Source organism: Lepidochelys olivacea, assembly GCF_965140295.1.
Source record: "Lepidochelys olivacea isolate rLepOli2 genome assembly, chromosome: 10".
In the NCBI taxonomy this organism is placed as follows: Eukaryota; Metazoa; Chordata; order Testudines; family Cheloniidae; genus Lepidochelys; species Lepidochelys olivacea.
The window spans coordinates 17,179,045-17,198,450 of NC_140420.1; the positions used below are offsets into that span (position 1 = coordinate 17,179,045).

The window sequence follows — 19,406 nt, forward strand, 5'->3', positions numbered from 1 at the left end:
GAAGAACTGATATCTTGAAGGAAAATAATAGGGTAGGTATTAGAAAAGTGTTCTTTAATGGGAGCATTTGGGCAGTGGAAGAATGATGTTTGAGGCACTATTGCTCAGATATAGTCAAGAACTGTTTGTTGGTCATTTTAGGAATACTGAGCAAAATGTAGGAGGTCAGACTAGATTTAAGCATGAGCTATGATTAGGGCCCTACCAAATTCACAGCCATGAAAAACACATCACGGACCGTGAAATCTGGTCTCCCCCCCCATGAAATCTGTGTGCTTTTACCCTCTACTATACAGATTTCACGGGGGAACCAGCGTTTCTCAAATTGGGGGTCCTGACCCAAAAGGGGGTCACAGTATTGCCACCCTTACTTCTGTGCTGCCTTCAGAGCTGGGTGGTCGGAAAGTGGCGGCTGTTGGCCGAGTGCCCAGCTCTGAAGGCAGCGCTTCGCCTGTAGCAGCACCATACCATGCCACCCTTACTTCTGCACTGCTGCCTTCAGAGCTGGGGGGTCCTAGAGTGACGGCTGCTGACTGAGAGCTCTGCAGGCAGCAGCGCAGAAGTAAGGGTGGCAATATCATAGCATGCCATCCTTACTTCTGTGCTGCTGCTAGGGGCAGCTCTGTCTTCAGAGCTGGGCTCCCAGCCAGCAGCTGCTGCTTGCCAGCTGCCCAGCTCTGAAGGCAGCGCCGCTGCCAGCAGCAGCGCAGAAGTAAGGGTAGCAGTACCGCAACCTCCCGACAATAACCTTGTGACCCCCCCCTCACAACCCCTTTTTGGGTCAGCACCCCTACAATTACAACACTATGAAATTTCAGATTTAACTAGGTGAAATCATGAAATTTTACAATTTTTAAAATCCTATGACCGTGAAATTGACCCAAGTGGACCCTAAATTTGGTAGGGCCCTAGCTATGATACTTTACCAACATTTCACAGAATAGTTCTAAATGCCACCATCGCTTCTGTATGTATATGTGCTTTAGAGCAGGCAAACCTTTAATAACCAGTAGTGCTACTATTGAACTTCTGTCAGTTTTTTCCATTATAACCAAAAAGTTAAGCTGAAAAAGTGAGCAAATTGATATCTAAGGCTGTCATGCTGCTGCTAATATGTCATTGGGTATAAATATTAAACAGATCTCAACAGGAGTGTGTGATGCACAGATTCTGTTTTTTTTATTTGTGCACAAAAGTGGATGAGCAGCAATTTTTACTCTGGATTTCCTAGCTTTTACAATCTAATTTCTTGTTACTTTCATGTATCTAAGCCTCAGTCTGACCCTTTGTTAGCCTTGTGGGGATGGGAAAAGGCCAATCTCTTCAGACAAACATTAGAGATTACTAAAAAAAAATCAAGTGTGTGTTTGTCTTCTAGAGATGGGTTCAAGCAAACAAGTTTGAATCCAAATCTCCTATAGTTTGTGGGTATTTGTATATGGGGCAGTGGTACTGTTCCCAAGCTAAATATTAAATGTTTGCATTACAGAATTTTCAATATAGCAGGGCCTCTCAGTACTCTTGTTCAGTATATAGACACTAATGTAATAGATGCTTTAGAAATGCTGAAGATAAAGTGCATAAAGTATCCAAGCTTCATGTATCTGAAATTGTATGTTATGCCTTCTGCGCAGTGAGTGTAGCTATTATGGTTGGTACATTTTAATTTTTCAAAAGTGAGCAATCATCTAATGAATTCAAAGGTGAAGTGAAAGCTGCCTTTATTTATTTATTTTTTTTAAGTGCCAAGCTATTATCAAAATGCGTGTCGGCTCAAGCTATTAAAAAACGCACAAAAACCAACCAACCAAACTAAACCTTCTAAAGGAGAACCAAAAGGCTTTGTTATTGGTTATAACCTGAGTTCAGGCACTCAAAGGTTCTATATTTCTAGTGTAGCTATTGATGGTGATATTGCTAACTTCTAAACAGAGTCATAAGTTGCATTCCTTATGCTGCTAACAGTAATAAAGAAAGCAAAACTTGGGAAATCAGGCCTTTGCAGGTAATTTAATATTAGTTTCTCCTTTACTTACCAAAAAAGAACTAGATAATTCATGGAGGATAGGTCCATCAATGGCTATTAGCCAGGATGGGCAGGGAGGGTATCCCTAGCCTCTGATTGCCAGAAGCTGGGAATGGGTGAAGGGGGATGGATCACTTGATGATTGCCTGTTCTGTTCATCCCCTCTGGGGCACCTGGTATTGGCCACTGAAGGAAGACAGGATACTGGGCTAGATGGACCTTTGGTCTGACCCAGTATGGCCATTCTTAGGTTCTGTTTTAAAAATAAATAAACTGTATAGAAGTCAAAATATACTCTGTTAAATTTTTATTCTTAATCACTTCCATTTACCTTAAGATTTTATTTAAAACAATCCCGTATACATAATTTAAATACTGCCCCCATGCCAATGAAGGAATTTCCTTGGGAGTTGACTGTGCTCAGAACAAATAATTCCTGTGTGGTGCTAACATGTAAATTTAAATATAATAATGAAAATATTAAGGTGGACAGCAAAGTTTTTGTAAAATTTCTATGAGCATCTGAATTCTAAAACCTGACTTCATTAGGTATTTTGGCCTCTTCCTCTTTTTAGAATTTTACAACTTGTCCAACAAGTTGCCAAAGTTACTATCCTACAGGTTGGGGCTTTCCCACTCATGCCAAGATGTCCCACCATGCACTGAACCTGTGTCATAACACCATTAATCAGCTGAAGCAGGGAATCTGCTTTTGGGGAGAAAAGTCCAATTTTATACATTATTCGGCAGTTGTTTGCTTTCATATTCTTATTTTCTACATACAGAATAAATTAAGTATATTTACATTGACAGATCTACCAAAACTAGATTTAATTTTCTTAAAAAAATGGAAGCAGTCTCACAGCTTCCAAGAATTCTTAAGGAAAGTAAGACAGGTTAAGTCCCACAAACATGTTTAATTCACATTGCAGTCTAAAAAATTTGTCTTACAAGTAAATTTGCTTATTGCTGGGAAGGAGGGAGTTGTTGTCTCCTACTCAAGCTGATTTGACGATAGTCTGGGCAGAGTTTTCTACAGATTCTATTTTGTCCTGGGCAAATTGATAATGCTCAAAGAGATTAAATGCTTGCAGGCCAGCTACTTCCAAACCAGTCGGCTGGAAGTTGAAGCAGGACGAATTCAGACTGGAAATAGGCGTAAATTTTTTTTAAAGTGAGGGTAATTAACTGTTTGAACAATTTACCAAAACGTGTGGATCTTCCATCACTGGAGATTTTTAAATTACAATTACGTTTTTCTGAAATCTCCTGTAGGAATTTTTTGGGGGAAGTTCCCTGGCCTTTGTTATACAGGAGGTCAGACTAGATGATCAGAGGGGTACCTTCTGGCCTTAGAATCTAGGACTCTGCATATCAGTATCTTACCTTACATTTGTCATTTACCCTGCAGCCTTATTGCCTTTAGCTTGTGCAATACGATGGCATCACAGCTTAGCATATTTAAACTACTTGTTAATTTTACTAGTGGCTATGCTGGTGTGCTATTTTGGTTATTCAACTTCTGTATTAGAAACCTCAAGTAACAATGAAGTTATGCTAAAGCCAATAATGAACTCTGGAAACAACATGCTTGGTTATTAGTATTTTAGCATTTAAAAAATCAGTAGGCTTACGGCTTGACTTTTCAGAGTGGCTAAGTATCCAGAGTTGCCAGTGAAGTCAATAAGGAATTATGAAAATTAGACGTTTAATCTTTAAATAGCTAGTGTTATCAGTAAAAACATCTTTGCTTCTAAGCAAAGAGGAACAAATCTGAGTATCATGCAGTGAAAGAAATATTCATTTATGTGTTAAAATGTTGTCATTTTAAAGTAGCTAGAGGATAGGAACTGGACTGGGAAGCAGGAGAGTTGGGTTGTGGTTCACGCTCTGCCACTAACTGACTCCATATATTTGAGTGGTCACTTCATCTGGCTGTGGCTTGGTTCCGCTCCACCCACTGTCCACCTATTTTGGTTGTATAAACTCTTCAAAGCAAAGTCTGTTTCACACTATGTGATTGTACTGAGCCTAGCTCAGGCTTAGATGGGGAAACTGTAGTATACATAATAAGAAAAGCTAGTGTGCTAAGCAGGCTTCTAGGTTTGCATGATGGGCTTCTTAGGATTGTAGCTTGTATGGAGAAGACCAAAGAAATCATCAGCTCACCACCTACAAGTACAGGATATACCCCATGATATTGTACCTGTGTCCTAAAGGATTTATAAACTTTTTAAAAATGATGTTCAATAGAAAATGAAAAGGAACAAACTCTGCGGTTACTTTGTGGTTCAGGTCATAAAAGATAGAGGTTTGGAAGAGGGAAAACATCCAAGAACCAATGCAAGAGTAGTGTGACGGGCTGCCTTTGCTGAAAAAGCAAAGGGATCCAAAAGCAACTTCAAGCAATGGGTCTTTTAAAGAACAAAACTAGTTGTGAGTACCTGTGACGGGATCCCCGGGATGGAGCCTGGGACTGTGGGACCGCTGTGCCCCCTGGGCTGTCTCTCACAATGCCTTGCTAGTGGCCAGCAGCAAACCCCTCCAGGTGCTGTTATCGCTCAGCACGACTGCATGTGGAGACTCCGCACCCAGCTACATTGCATGAATGCTCCCAGAGCCGCTCATGAATCTCACAGAGAAAGGCCCCAGAGCCCAAATTCCCCCAGCTTCCAGCATTACCAGCTTGCACTCTCAAGACGAGCAATGCAGATTTATTAATTGGTTCACCACTTCATCAGTGGAAAGTGGGCATATACCAGCCTTTACAAAACCTGAGCAGATTTACCACACATTTTAGGCAAACTCACTGGTAAAGATAAACAGTAAAAAAAATCTACCTTTTGTAGTCAGTAGATTTGAAGTGATATCAAGGGCATGGCTACACTTGCAGATGTAGAGCACTTTAAGTTAAACCAGCCTTTGGAGAGCGCAGTAGGGAAAGCGCTGCAGTCTGTCCACACTGACAGCTTCAAGCGCGCTGGCGTGGCCACATTTGCGGCACTTGCAGCAGCATTGGGAGCGGTGCATTATGGGCAGCTATCCTAGCATGCAAGTGGCTGCAACGTGCTTTCCAAATGGGGAGGTGGGGTGGAGTGTGACTCTCTTTCTCTCCAGTGTTGTGTGTATGTGGGGGGGGAGAGAGTGGGTTTTTGGGGGACTGAGAGCATGTCAGCATGCTGTCTTGTAAGTTCAGACAGCAGCAGACCCCCGTCACCCCCCTTCGCCTCTCTCCCACACACAGCATTCCACACTAATGGCTTGCTTTGTCTCGGAGCAGATAAGCAGCCAGTTGTCAGAAACGGAGCTTTCAAAGGGCATTTCCGCATTCCTACAGCTGATTCCAAATAATGACAAGAGTGGCCACTTGACTTAAGGGGATTATGGGACCTTTCCGGAGGCTGGTCAGAGCGCAGTAATGTAACACCTCGTTCACACTGGCGCCGCGGCGCTCCAGCGAGGGCACAGCAAACGTTATTCCACTCGCCGAGGTGGAGTACCAGCAGCGCTGTAGCTGCGGACTCGGAGCGCTCTACGTGCCTTGCCAGTGTGGACGGGTAGTGAGCTAGTGTGCCCAGGGCTCCTTTATTGTGCTGTAACTCGCAAGTGTAGCCGAGCCCTAAGTGATAGGCAAAAAACTCTCTACCCTATTAGACTGGGCAACAACTAGACTAAGTAGTTTTTCTGACCACTGGATATTGCAGTTCATAGTACACAGATTTCATCCTTGAAATCTGGGCCAGTCCCCTCAGTTGGTGTCTTCAGAGTGTCCTTGTTACTTGCAGCGTAGGTGGGTGAAGGAGAAAGGCCCAGCATGTGGCCACTGTGTTCTGTTTTATATCCTCAGCCCCATATGCTTGGGGAGCACAAGTCCAGGCATGTCTGGCGGGCATTGCTGAGTCTCCAGGCAAGGTCGAGCAATTCCCCTGGTGTGGTCTCATGCAGATGAGTCATTGAATTGTAGCTCTCGTGCTGGACAATGGTTGTTGAGGGGTTGTTTGACACCCTGCCCGGGCGGGCGTTGGTTACTTTCCTTGCTGTTGCCTCTGGGGAGATAATAGCTGGCTGATTCCCCAACTTACAGCATGTTTTAGTGACAACCATACAACACAATTCTCATAACTTCCTATGCATTAATTATATACATATATGGATAGAGAAATGACTTTCAGCAGATCCTAATCTTTCCCCTGTTACCTTATAAGGCATGCTTTATATGTAATATCATAATTATATACAGATGAGAAATATGGGGGTGGGGGTACAGGGTGTTCCCCCAGGGTATAGAATGTCTCCGTGTTTTTACTCCAATCTTTTAGATATGTCTTCCCCTATCATCTTTCACTTTGTTCTTCAGTCTGTTTTCTTCAGTTAGCCTTGTTCTAAAATTAACACAGCATGATGGGCTGAAACACCTACTTGTAATTTTTTTAGACTGTATTTATTGCAGTTTGGAAACGTTTGACATTTTATACTGTTGCTCTTTCCCTTTCATAGTATGCATTTGGATAAAGAACATAGCAGAACAGGTGTCTTCTGTGCGGAGTGCATGGAAGGAAAGAACTTTCTTTAATGGTACATTCCTAGACTACGTCTTTTGCTAACACAATGTCTAGACATGATCATTTAACAAATTCTTAACTACTTCCCAGCTATTATGGGACTTGCTGCAGGGTAGCTTTGGATGTTGGAAGACGGTCGCAGGTCATGCTACGACGAAGCGTCTGAAATTCTGATTCTTGGCACAGCTAATTGGCCCCAAACCATGAGCTGCAGTCATAGTGAGTTTCTGGACTTGCTGTAAACTGGCTTCTAGAAATATAGGGTGACATTTCAAAGGTGGGGGTTTTGTCCTCTGATTCTACACTTCATTTCCCTGTCTAGCTCAACTTTAAACTGACTTTTCTTACTTAAATTGAGGATTCCCTTGAGAGAGAGCTTCACCTCGGGGGAGCCGAACAGTTTGTAGGCTTCAGAATTCTAACTCGCCTGCTGATTGAGCAATGTGTTCATCAGCTCTTCCATCACTTGATTACGCTATAATTTCGCCCACGAGCAGCAGCAGCCAAAAGTGTACTCAGTCACTTCCATACAGAGCTGGCTGCAAAGACAAACTAGGGAGGTTTGTGTGATCCTAATCACTTTTCTATTTTAATAGGCCTCATGCACAGGGTGTGTGTATGTGTGTGTTAATCCCACACCCCAAAATAAAATATTTCTGTTTGCAGAAGTTTGTGCAAACTTTTTCCAGTTTTGATTCATCTGGGTTCACATCCCCTGGGTTTGGACCCAAAACTCAAAGCAAAATTCATCTGACACTAGAATTTTACTTCATTTTGTTTGTCTTGAATTTGTGCAAAACCAGAACTTCAGTGGTTTCACTCATGTTCATAACATTTCTCTGGTTCACTGAAAGATTCTTGAACCTCAACATTCCTGATTAGAGCTCCTCAATTACCACAAAACCTGGAAAACCTTTCCTTTTTCTAGGCTTCCTTGTGAAATATTTCACACATATCTACTTCTGCCGTGGATGGGACTAAGGCCAGTTGTACACAACACATTTTTTTAGGCCTAGCTATGTCCGGCAGGGATGTGAAGATGTGTGATCCCCAACCATTATAGCTTGGCTAGCAAAAGCCCCTAGTGTAGATGCATTATACTGCCAGTTTAGCTTATTTCACTTGGTGGAAGGAGAGAGGAGGACTGGGGCTGGATAAGCTATGCTGACAAAAGTGCACTTTTGCATGTATAAGCTTTGTCCACAGTAGGAGTGCTTTGCTGGTATATCTGTACTGGCAAAGCCTTCCAAGTGGAAACGTGGCCCAAGTCCATTTCTGTCCACCTCTATCTGTTCGTATATAAAGCCTGCTGAAGAGGGCAAAAAGAGTATGATCATACTACTGTTGTTTTCCTCACAAAGATAACTGTTTCCTCCTCAACTGCAGAAGCTCTTGCACCTGGAAGGAAAGTGACTAGAACACTAGTTATTCTGCTTCTGCAGCCTTTCCATATTAAAATGATGCCTTTCTTGCAGAGATCAAGAGTTCCAAAGCACCAAAATGGGGAAGTATAGGAAGCCAGAAGGAGATGCCAAAAAGTCTTAAAACCACTGCATGATATCCAGCAGAAGGGGAGGAAAAGTGAGGGAAGATATGGTGCTCTTGATGGCTTTTTGCATAATCTTTTTTTCCCACAGAGTATTAAACCACTAAAAAGTTAAGGGCCACCTTCTAAATTGCTTTGGTGTAAAATTTCTGTTGACACCAGTGAGGAAGATGCCATGAACTGACAATAGCACATGGCCACCATAACTTTGTAGCCATGACCCAGGGACCTAATTAAAGTGTACTTTGGCCCTCACCACAAAAACTCTGATCTTCTGGAGGACCTTTTAAAATATATACTTGAGTAGATACGACTTCCCTAACTGCTAGCTCAAGCTACTTCTTTATTTTGAATCCCACACGTTAGCGTTGTGAGGTGTGGTAAGTCTAACCTTACAAGTTTAGCAAACCAATGGTAAGAACTTCTGTTAAAATACCAGCTTTGAGTAGTTCTGAAACCAACTATCCCTTGCTGTTTGGAGCTATTTAGAGATTGATACAAGCATCAGGGTACTTACTATAGAGTCTGAACAGAGCAATGTGCAACACAACTGAATTAAAAATAACTAGGGAAAGGTTGGAGCTAACTGTTTTAACAGATGTTAAAATTGCTGGCATCTGGCCTTCAGCAGCATTTCACACTTTCCAGCTCTAGTCTAGACATACCCTACCTGGGTTTTATCTGGAAGTCCATGAGACACAATAAACGTGGAACCTTACAATGCTCTTTTTGGGGGCGGTCCCTTTTCAGAGTAGAGCTACACTCAAAATGGTATTTATTTGGTTCTCCTAGGGTAAGGGTGGGCAAACTTTTTGGCCCGGGGGTCACATCTGGGTATGGCAATTGTATGGTGGGCCATGAATGCTCACGAACTTGGGGGTTGGGGTATGGGAGGGGGTGCGGGCTCTGGGGTGGGGCTGGGGATAACGGGTTGGGAGTGCAGGAGGGTGCTCCAGGCTGGGACCAAGGGGTTTGGAGGGCAGGAGGTGGATCAGGGCTGGGGCAAGGGGTTGGGGTGCAGGAGTGGGGCAGGGGTGCAGGCTCCAGGGAAAGAGCAACAGTATAAAATGTCAAACGTTTCCAAACTGCAATAAATACAGTCTAAAAAAATTACCTCAAGCAGCTCCCAGAAGCAGCAGCATGTTCCCCCTCCACAGCCAGGTAGCTCGGCTTGCTGCCCTGTCCGCAGGTGCCACCCATGGTTCCTGGCCAATGGGAGCTGCAGGGGCGGCGCTTGGGGGTAGGGGCAGTGTGTGCAGCCTACCGGCTGCCCCTATGCACAGGAGCTGGAGGGGGGACATGCCGCTGCTTCCGGGAGCCACGCTGAGCCACAGCACATGTGGAGCAGGGCAAGCCCCGGACCCCGCTTCCCAGTGGGAGCTCGAGGGCCAGATTAAAGTGTCCAAAGGGCCAGATACAGCCCGCCGGCTGTAGTTTGCCCACCCCTGTCCTAGGGACTGGATGTCCCCTTACTCACTGCTAATTGCTGGTTAGTGCATATACTAGAGTATTCACTCTAACTTGTCTTGAGTGCAAGAAATGAAGCACCTCGCTAGAAGTCATAAACGCGCAGGCTAGCGAAATGGCTGTAAGCTGAAACTTCCATTGAGATAAAATAGTGTTGCTGTTTCCGATACCTTATTTATATTCTAGGTACAAATAACAATGTAGCAGCCTGATGCGAATTGTCTCTGAAACTGAGCTAGTGCTGGCTAATATCGCTCTAATCGCTTACTAATGGAAAGGCTGCATAGTTTGTAGAAATGTTACTATTACAACACATAGATTTCAGTTGTGTGTGTGTGTGTATGTATATGTGTATATATAATATATATATTGCAAATTCCTTAGGTGTTCTCATGTATAGTGGTAGTTGGTTGTATTTTTAAAGGTGCATTTTACACTTATTGCAGTCTGCTTTTAAAATGTAAAGATTTCTGAGTAGTCCTCTTGTTTTACAGCATTCCATGTGGAGACCTGGAAGTCTGCAGAAAACTTAAAAAAAAAGAAATGATCCCCCGTGGATTTGAGATTATGTAAGTATTAAACTTTTTGTGATGCTTAATAGACATTTGAGAAGGTAAAACTGCTATTAGAGCAGCCTGACCATTCCCTTCTGAGTAAAATAACTAGAGTCGACCTCTGTAAAGTTTCCAAGGTAGAAACCTTGGATGGGTAGGAAGAAAAGTGAAAGAGCCTGAAGAGGTCGCAGGGTAATACCTGTCTTAGATGTATCCTAAGACATTCTACGCATTCCAGAGCATCTGCACAGAGCTGGAACATCCATGGTACTCCCAACAGCCTCTCCTCAGCCTCCAGCCTCTGGTCCTCTGGATACTATGTTGTCATGCCATACAGCCAGGATTCTGTAGGAGTCTGGATTAATTTCTGTTGGAAACTTTCTAGGGATTTGCTGGGAGATGCTGAGACAGTGAGGATATCCTGCAGAACTTCAGCCATGCTGTCGCCATGGAGTATGCTCCCTGTGTTACGATGGAAGGGGATATACCAATTAGCATGGCTGAACTTCCATTTGCAGTGGGAATCCCTAAACTTTTCATTTCTTTCATGCAATGAAGGGAGATCTGTTTTGGGTTTCCTCTGACACCTACTGCCATTTTGTCCTATTACTCTCCTTTGAATTTTGTAAGTTCTAGTTTAAATTAAATTAAAAACATTCTGGTGCTGTTTATTGCTCCTGACTTCATTATTCTTCAGGTGTTAATGGATTCTTGTCTCACTCTTGGTTCCATTATATTAGTGGTTGCAGTTAAACTTACTGAGCAGTAAGGCATTGTCTAACTTAACCCTCCAACCCCCAACAAAACCCTCAAACCCGCTTGCTTTTTTCCATTCTTATGGAATATTCCTATTTCTTTGACTTCAAAAATAATTGCTATGGTGGAGTCAGTTCATCAGTATTATTCCCTTCAATTACTTTCTTACCTACTTTTTAAAATTAATGGCTGTATTAATAAGATCTTCCTAATGGTTTCTACCTCTTTAATTTTATTTCATGTATAATATGGAAGTCTGCAAATCTTATTCTTAGTGGTGGGCTTTTACTTATTGGTAGTGACTACTAGCTGCTGGGTTCTCAGTTGCTTCCTTCTGGTTGGAAAAAATAGTTTCACAATGGTGCTCTGGATTCTCCATTTTCTGGTTCATGAGCCTGTCTTTCTTATAACATAGACATCTCTAGATGATTCATGCTTAACTGTCAATTATTGCTCAACAGCTGTCTGAGTAGTCAAAATCCTTCAGGAGTACAGTATCCTGTGGCTTTGATTTCCTTAGATTTTGGTCCAGATTTTATTCTCTAGTAGTAGTCTATAACGAATGGTATCTGCAGCTTTTTCCTCCTAGTTTTTATCATTATTCACTTGTCCTGATGTTTTGATCAAATTGCAACTCACATTTATAAATACGTTTAGTGTATATTTTTTTACTCTGTCCATATGGCTTATGGCAATTACACGGCCTTCTAATGCAAAGATCTTAATATTTGGATACATCTGAACTTAACCATTCATATTAACGTTCTAAGTGAGAATACTCTCCTTGAGTTTCAGTTATGCTTGCTTGGTCATACTAGATGATCTAAATCACTTTGAGATCATGTTACTTATTTCCTATACTTACTTTATAATCAGAAGCAATTTTCTTCTGATCCCCCACTAAATTCTGAACTCTCACCAGAGCTCCTGATGCTGCAATTGGATCTCTTCTCCCCCGTCTCTCCCAATAAGAAATATAATTCCCCATATGCACAATTGTTTCTTTTCTTCATCCCATTCTGTTGCATCTTCCACTTTTGAAACACGAGTGGAATGGGAAGCAAAAAAGACTAGCAAGCAAGTGGAGTGGATCCAGCAGTGTGAGAACAGCATTCCCACACTGAAGCAACACTGGAAAACAACCAGAAAGTTGCAGAACAAGATATGTGGAGAAATTGAGTGTGGAGGTAGCTGGACAAGTTATTTAAAGCTGGTTTTGCTATTTTTGGAGCAAGAGTACTTCAAAAGAATTGGAATGTTGCCTCAAGTTTCCTGTACTACAAGAGAAGTGAGGAATTACAACAGTGGTACTTTAAATCTCTTCTGATGTCTGCTTGTAGTAGGTAGGATTACGTTTTGGAACAGCTACTCAGTAGAGAGAAGGGAGATGTTCCACTTCTGGACAAATAGCTGACACTGTCTGGGCTCTGCTGGTGTGGGTGTTGTGCTGTTGTTAGTAAAGCACTGCTAACAGACAGCAAGTCTCATAATCAGACAGATGGTTTGGAATATAGGAAAATCCTTTCTGAAGGGGAGAGGTGCGTGGGCAGACGCTTATTTGAAACTTGGCTAATTTGCACAATATAGGCTAACCTAAAACTAATTTCTGAAACTACCATGAAGATAAGATCTTCTCACCTACAGCGTCTGTTGATAACACTGATGGACGGAGACCTTCATGCTATGTAATATATTCACTGTCATTAGGAAAAGTAGTAATGAGATCAACATTGTCATATTGTAAAAAGTGACTTAAAAATGACTTAAACCAGACTTAAAAATATCAGCAATCTTTTTCTGTGGTGAAACCAATCATTACTTAGGAAGCGTGAGAACAAAAATCACATAGGTAGAGAACATGTACAGCTTGATTATGTAAATCACAATCATGCAATGTGAACTTTCTTCTCTTGTTTCTAGATATACATGAACATAAAAATTGCCATATTGGATCAGATCAGTGACCCATGTAGTGATCCATCCAGTATCCTGCGTCTGGCTTGGGCCAGTACCTGCACTAAATCCTGCACTAGTAGGCAGTTACGGATATCCTGCCCAGAGGGAAATTTTTCCTAACCCCCAACAGCTATAGGTTGTCTTACATCCATATGCATGATGGTTTATACCAGAGGTGGGCAAACTGCAGCCCGTGGGCCTATCCTGCCCAGCCCTTGAGCTCCCGGCTGGGGAGCCTAATCCCCGGCCTCTCCCCTGTTATGCCCCCTCCCCCGCAGCCTCAGCTTGCTGTGCCACCAGCACTCAGGGCTGCGAGCTCTTGCTGGGCAGTGTGACTGTGAGAGTCGCTGTCCTGCCCTGGTGCTCTAGACTGTGCGGCGGCATGGCTGGCTCCAGCCGGGCTACGTGGCTGCTGGTCCTGGTGCTCTGAGCGGCATGGTAAGCGGGGAGGGCGGGTTCTGGGGGGCAGTCGGGACAGGACGCAGGGGGCGGTTGGATAGGTGTGGGAGTCCTGGGGGGCCTGTCAGGGTGCAGGGGTGTGGATAGGGGTCGGGGCAGTCAGGGAGCAGGGTGGGTTGGATGACTCGGGTTCTGAGGGGGGCTGTCAGGGGGTGGGAAGTGGGAGGGGGTGGATGGGGGCAGGGGCCAGGGTGTTTGGGGAGGCACAGTCTTCCCTACCCGGCCCTCCATACAGTTTTGCAACCCCGATGTGGCTCTCAGGCCAAAAAGTTTGCCCACCCCTGGTTTATACCCTGCCAGAAGCCTACCTTTCTAAAAAAAATATTTTGCTATAACACTGGATTTTCATTTTACTCAGTTTCTCTTGCATGCTTAGAAACAAAAACTTAATCTGTGGAGCTACATTATTCAGTTACCTAAGTATGGCGTATTACTTCTGGAAGGAGCTATTAGCCATCCATTCACAAGTAAACTGGGATTCAGACTCAGATCAATTTAAGCAAATCCGGGAGAGAGTTAGTATCGTGGAATTTGCATTCAGTACAGCAGTGTTCTATTCACAATTGATTGACTTTCAGTAGAGTGAAATTACTGTGATGCAGACTGCAGGGGAAAGTGGCAAAGTGGACCTGCAGGCAAATGGGAGCAATGGCACCAGACAGATTGTATATTTAATTATCAAAGAGCTATAACAGTAATGTCAAGTAGCATTTGGCTTTTTAAACAAGCAGCCCTTTATAGTATTTGGGGGAAAAATAAACACAATTAAGCGAACCCTTAAAAAAATGAACTTGTGAAGATAGCACTGTTAAATCAGAGCTGGTCTTGACAAACGTTAAATGGATACTTGCCCCCATATACAAATGGTATGTCAAACGATGCAGATTACCTAAAAGATGTTAAGGATTTGGAATGTTGGAAACCACAGGATGCCTGCTCCTTCTCATGTCCAGTATCTAAGAAGTCTCTTCCATCTCTAGATTCTAGCAAACTGAATGGGATAATGAGGGGAAAATTTTGTTTTTTTCCGAGGGGGAAAACCAGAGCCATAATGGCTGAGTTGCAGTATATCATGTGAACTGTGAAACTAACCGCCTTCCCTACCACCGTCAGAACAAATGATCAAAGCAAGATAAACATATATGAGTTTATTGCATGTGGGATGAGAGAAAATATATTGATTAAATTGTTGTGGCTTAGCCCCAGCAGCACAGGCTTCGGTACTGGCTGTGCAAGCCTGCCTGCTACGCTGGGTACGTATTTGGACGGCCAGCAAACACTGCAGTTTGTGCGTCACTGCTATTGGTACCTGTGATAGCTAGACTAAAGCTAGCTCCAGTATAACTAACGTGCTGCAGCCACACCTCTGATTGCAGTGTAAACATCCCCTTCGTTTCTGAAGCAATCGTTTGCCGTTGGTACCACTTCTGGTAGTGGTAACTGGCAATTGCCTTACAATTACAGGTCCAAGTCCTGAAGCACTTACAACCTGAACAGACAAGGAGCAGGAAGGAATAACACATACTTCTCTATTTGCCTTTTTTGTATTTTACATTGGTTACTTACTCTTCCTTTTTTCATCTCTCACTGGTTCCAGGTTGTGGAAGTAAAGTAACAGGGAAGCTGTAATGAAAAGGCACTAAAAGTCCAGTTTCTCATTGGAGGCTGTTGCTTAATTGGCAGAGGCAAGATACAAGCCAATAGTTGTGACTGGAGGAGCAGAAATAAGATATACAATTCTGTACTTTGAGTTACTCTGATTTTCTAAAATGTTTAAGCCCTAAAACTGCTGCCCTTTGGCATGATAGTTGTCAAGGGATTTCTTTTAGTTTTAATCTGAATCTTTTTGCATTGGTAAAATATGCTCTGTAAAAAAGTTGTAACTTTCATAATTTGATTAGAATGAAGTGGCTACAAAAGAAATTATGGTGTTTGGTTTAAATTTATAAACTGAAATTGGGAGTATTAACTCCTTAGTATGTGTGTGAAACTTTCTTGGAAAATCCCCCCGCAGTCCCTCACACTCCTTCTCTCCCAAGGGACTGGGATAGGTACTTGAAACCATGAATAATAGCTCCTCTATTAAATACATATTATTATCTTCCAGGAAAGATGCATCTCCAGTTTTAACCACCTTCCCCCTCTGTAAACATGCATACATGCAAACATACATGGAAACAAAAAACTAGATTTTGAATGTTGGTCAGAAACTGACCAAAGCCAACAAAAAGCCAAAGTTAATGCTGGGGCTTCCAACAGAACATAGTGTCCTTGGCTGATGTTGCTTTGTTTCACAGTCTTGTATTCTGTATGTTAAGTGTATCATGGTTTTTTAAATGATTTCCTCTAAAATATTTCTCGGTTGGAGTAGTCTGTCTTGATGAATTCTGCACATGAATCAACCTCTTTGTAACCTATGTTACAGTAAGAATTTTAGGAATTTCCTTTATTAGGACGCGTTAGTGTACTGCAGCTGCTGAGTGAGCTGCATTGATTTCTAGGTAAAGCAACAGACCTTAGTTGAAATTGCCTGTATTTATGGCATACACTAGCTTTCTGTACATTATTCCTCTTCAGTAAGCAAAGCTTAAACTCCTGAAGTTAGTCTCTTGTTTGTTCTTCTGTGAATGTTACTTAACTACTTAATATGGTCTCTGTGGGAAAACAGTGATTTGATTTTAAACCTTATTTCCAGGTTAGTCGACTCCCACTGATGGCATGTTGAAGTTCATTGAACAGCAGCTGAGAGGGCGTCTGATCAGAAGGGGACTGCTCTAAAAGCTGGGCTTGCAACAACATGGGCCAGTGTGTCACTAAGTGCAAGAATCCTTCTTCCACCCTTGGCAGCAAAAATGGAGATAGAGAATCTAGCAGCAAGTCTCATGGCAAAAGAAGTGCAGTTCACAAAGAAGAACATACCTCAGTATGTGTGAAATCCTCTGGCGACATACTTGTCAATGGGACAAAGAAAACGGATACTGCTTTAGACTCTAGTCAACCTTCAACTTTCTCTGGGGATGCAAAGAAAGAGCCTGTTTCCGGCACAGAAGAATCTTCAGCCCAAAGGATTGGGGAATTGTTTAGGAGATACAAGGACGAACGGGAAGATGCCATACTGGAAGAAGGCATGGAACGTTTTTGCAATGACCTCTGTGTTGACCCCACTGAATTTAAAGTGCTAGTCTTGGCTTGGAAATTCCAGGCAGCTACCATGTGCAAATTTACAAGGTTAGTTCCTACAGCACTTGTAAATAGAATATATTTGAACATATAAAATATCTTCTATATACTGGTGAGAAACCCTGTTAACTTTGAATGCTCATTCCTTTTAAATATGTAATTTGATTGAACTTAAGCAAACAAAAAAGTAGTTATGAAAGGAAATGCCATTCATTTTCTGCAACACGTCAGTCTTCTGTGCTTGAAGGCACACTTCAGAAATTTTGCTGCCTATGGTGAAAAGTGCATTAGAAATCTCCGAACTTCAGTATAACGCTGACATATCACAATCAGTCTTATCCTCTTGAGTACCAACTTGATAGTAATGTTAGATACTGCTGAAACTGATCTCTACTTTAATGCAGATAAGAGAAATGTAATGTAAAGTTAGCTACTAACATCTGTGTAATCCACTGCACTTACTTGCTATTACCGTTCCGATAAAACAGCATGCTAAGTAAATTAATCTCCTGTACAAGGTTCCCAGACTGCCAGTGTTGTACGTGGCATTTGTGCATTCTAGGAGCTAGAGACCAAACCGTTTTTCCTTGTTTTTACATTTTTATATAGTGTCTTTCATGCTGGTCAGCAGCAATGCTTTTAAACACTATATATTTACAGCACCACTGAAATGTAGCTTTCTCTGAGGTGGAGGGTGGCAACCAGTTGCCTTTTAGCACATTTCACAGTATTGGGGAGAAGGGAAACTTATATTTATACTCCTGAGGGAATTCTGCACCCAAAAAAAAATTCTGTGCACAATATTTTAAAATTCTGCAAATGTTATTTGTCAATAAAGTGTGGAGGCTGGTTGCACAGAGGTGGGAGATCACCCTGCAGTCTCCTCCCCCACCTCCAGACACAGACTTGGCAGTGAGGTTGCACGCGAACCTGACACAGTGCAAGGGCTGGGCTTGTCCCAGAAACACCCTGGGGCCCTGCCCCTCTGCACCAGGTGTGGGCAGGCAGGCTCAGCTCAGCAGGATCCAAGTGTGGAGGGGCTTAGTGTGGGGGGGGCAGGTGTGGTGTGAGAGGGTTCTGTGGGGGGGGGGGGGGGATCTGGATGCACAGGAGCTCATGGGGTGGGAGAGACTTTGCAGGAGGGTCCAGGTGAAAGTGGTTGGGTGTCAGATGGGGAGTCTGGGTGCTGGGAGAATGGGGTTTGGTGGGGTGGGGGTCCCGGTGCAGCTGGTTGGGGCTTAGTGGGGTGGGGATCCAGGTGTGGGGGGCTCAGTGGGGTGGTCAAGATGCATGGGGAGGGTTCGAGTGCGGGGTGGCTCTGTGGGTGGTGGTTTTAGTGCAGGAGTGGGGGTACAGATGTAGGAGGGAGGGGCTCATAGGTAGGGGCTTGGTGGGATGGGAGTTTGCAGGGGTTCTGGATGCAGGATTGGGGGAGTTCAGCAGGGAGGTCTGGGTGAGGAGGAGTCCGGATGCATGGGGTTGGGCTGAGGGGCGACCTCTCCCCCCACGGCCAAGGAGCGATGGGGGCAGGAAGTGGGGCAGGGTGTGGAGCCGGGGAAGGTTTCTGGGGGTGGGTCTGACCCAGCCCCAGGGCCTTGGCCACTCTGTGCAGGGGAAGTTCACTCCTCCCCCCAACCCTCAGCCCAGCTGGGAGCAACAGGTGAGCCTGGTGCAGGGTAGGAGCCACAAGCTGGAAGCTTGTCAGGGGCAGTTTGGGTGCAGGGGGTGGGGGGATTCTGGGAGTGAGGGGGGTGAGGCTCAGTGTGGGGGTCTGGGTATGAGGGGTCTGGATGCATAGGGGTTGGGCAGATGTGGGGTGGGTCTGACCGGCGCAGGCTAAGGCATCCCCAGCTCCCTCTGCCCTGTGATTTACCTCTGTGCCCGCTGCTCTGGGTGCCCAAAACCACAGACTGGTGCTGCTGGGGAGGGCCACAAGACCGTTCTTGCGGCTTCCATTTGCTTCCCCATCAAAAAAAGTCATTTTTTTGTGGGGAAGCAAAGAAATCTGCAGATGACATGAATTCTGTGCCCACGCAGTGGTGCAGAATTTCCCCACAAGTATACTTAAAAACCCAACCAACCAAAATCCTGAGGCTTTTCAATGCCCAGTCAGAGAAGACAGATCCTCTCTTCCGAATATTTAGATATGTAGTCGCTTTAATGAAATAGTTAGTGGTCATAATTTCAAAAGATTTAAACTGTTTGCATAGCACACTAATGGGTAGCCTCCCATTAGATGCTGGAGGTTGGGCTTTCCAGTCCTACACTACCAACAAATAATCCCAGGATTATTGCACTTTGTCCTAGGAAGTTCCAGTGCCCAGTAACTTCGCTGTGTCTGTGCAATTCCCTCATGACTACTAGCCATGGCCGCTGGGAAGTAAAGGAGTTGGTATATCAAGTCTTATGCATGGCACTGCGCAACTGACTATTAGGCTGGCTCCATTCAGCACCAATATAATGCTCTTCCTGCTGCAGACTCCCTGAGTGATATCCTTTCACCAGTAGAATAGCTACCATATGTAGCAGTAGGTTTCAGGCAGCCTGGCTTGCATTGGGTGGATTGTTTCTCAAAGTACAGCTTCTAGTTTTTTCTCTAAACAGAGAAATTCAAGATCTCATTGCTGTCTTCCCCCTGCCCACAAAGAAAAGTCCGCGATCCGCTCATTATCGTATGAAAGCTAACCATACGAACTGGATGGGTCATGGCGCTAGTAGAAGAACAGATCCTTCGAACTGTAGATTGTCAGGTTAAAAATGGCCCTAGATTGTAGGAACTAAAAACCATTTGTATATAACTGTTCAGTAGCCTATGTAAATTGAGCTGGTGATCTCTGTTCAGTGCCTGGTGAGCAGGTGCCTGATCATTGACTCTCACAACCAGAACTCTCGTTTCACAG

General features: G+C 43.7%; 1 protein-coding gene across 3 annotated transcripts in view; it reads left to right on the forward strand.

Annotated features, from left to right (window-relative positions):
* DCUN1D3 (defective in cullin neddylation 1 domain containing 3) overlaps positions 1–19,406 on the forward strand; it is a 32,638-nt gene that overhangs the window by 4,515 nt on the left and 8,717 nt on the right. For 2 of the 3 annotated variants that reach the window (XM_084642077.1, XM_084642076.1), the window contains exons 2-3: positions 10,096–10,170; positions 16,022–16,554. In XM_084642077.1, the coding sequence (XP_084498203.1) occupies positions 16,124–16,554 (431 nt within the window). In that variant the 5' untranslated portion in view covers positions 10,096–10,170; positions 16,022–16,123. Of the gene's footprint in view, positions 1–6,782; positions 6,808–10,095; positions 10,171–16,021; positions 16,555–19,406 lie in introns of those variants that run through there. The other variant, XM_084642078.1, reaches the window with a different exon arrangement.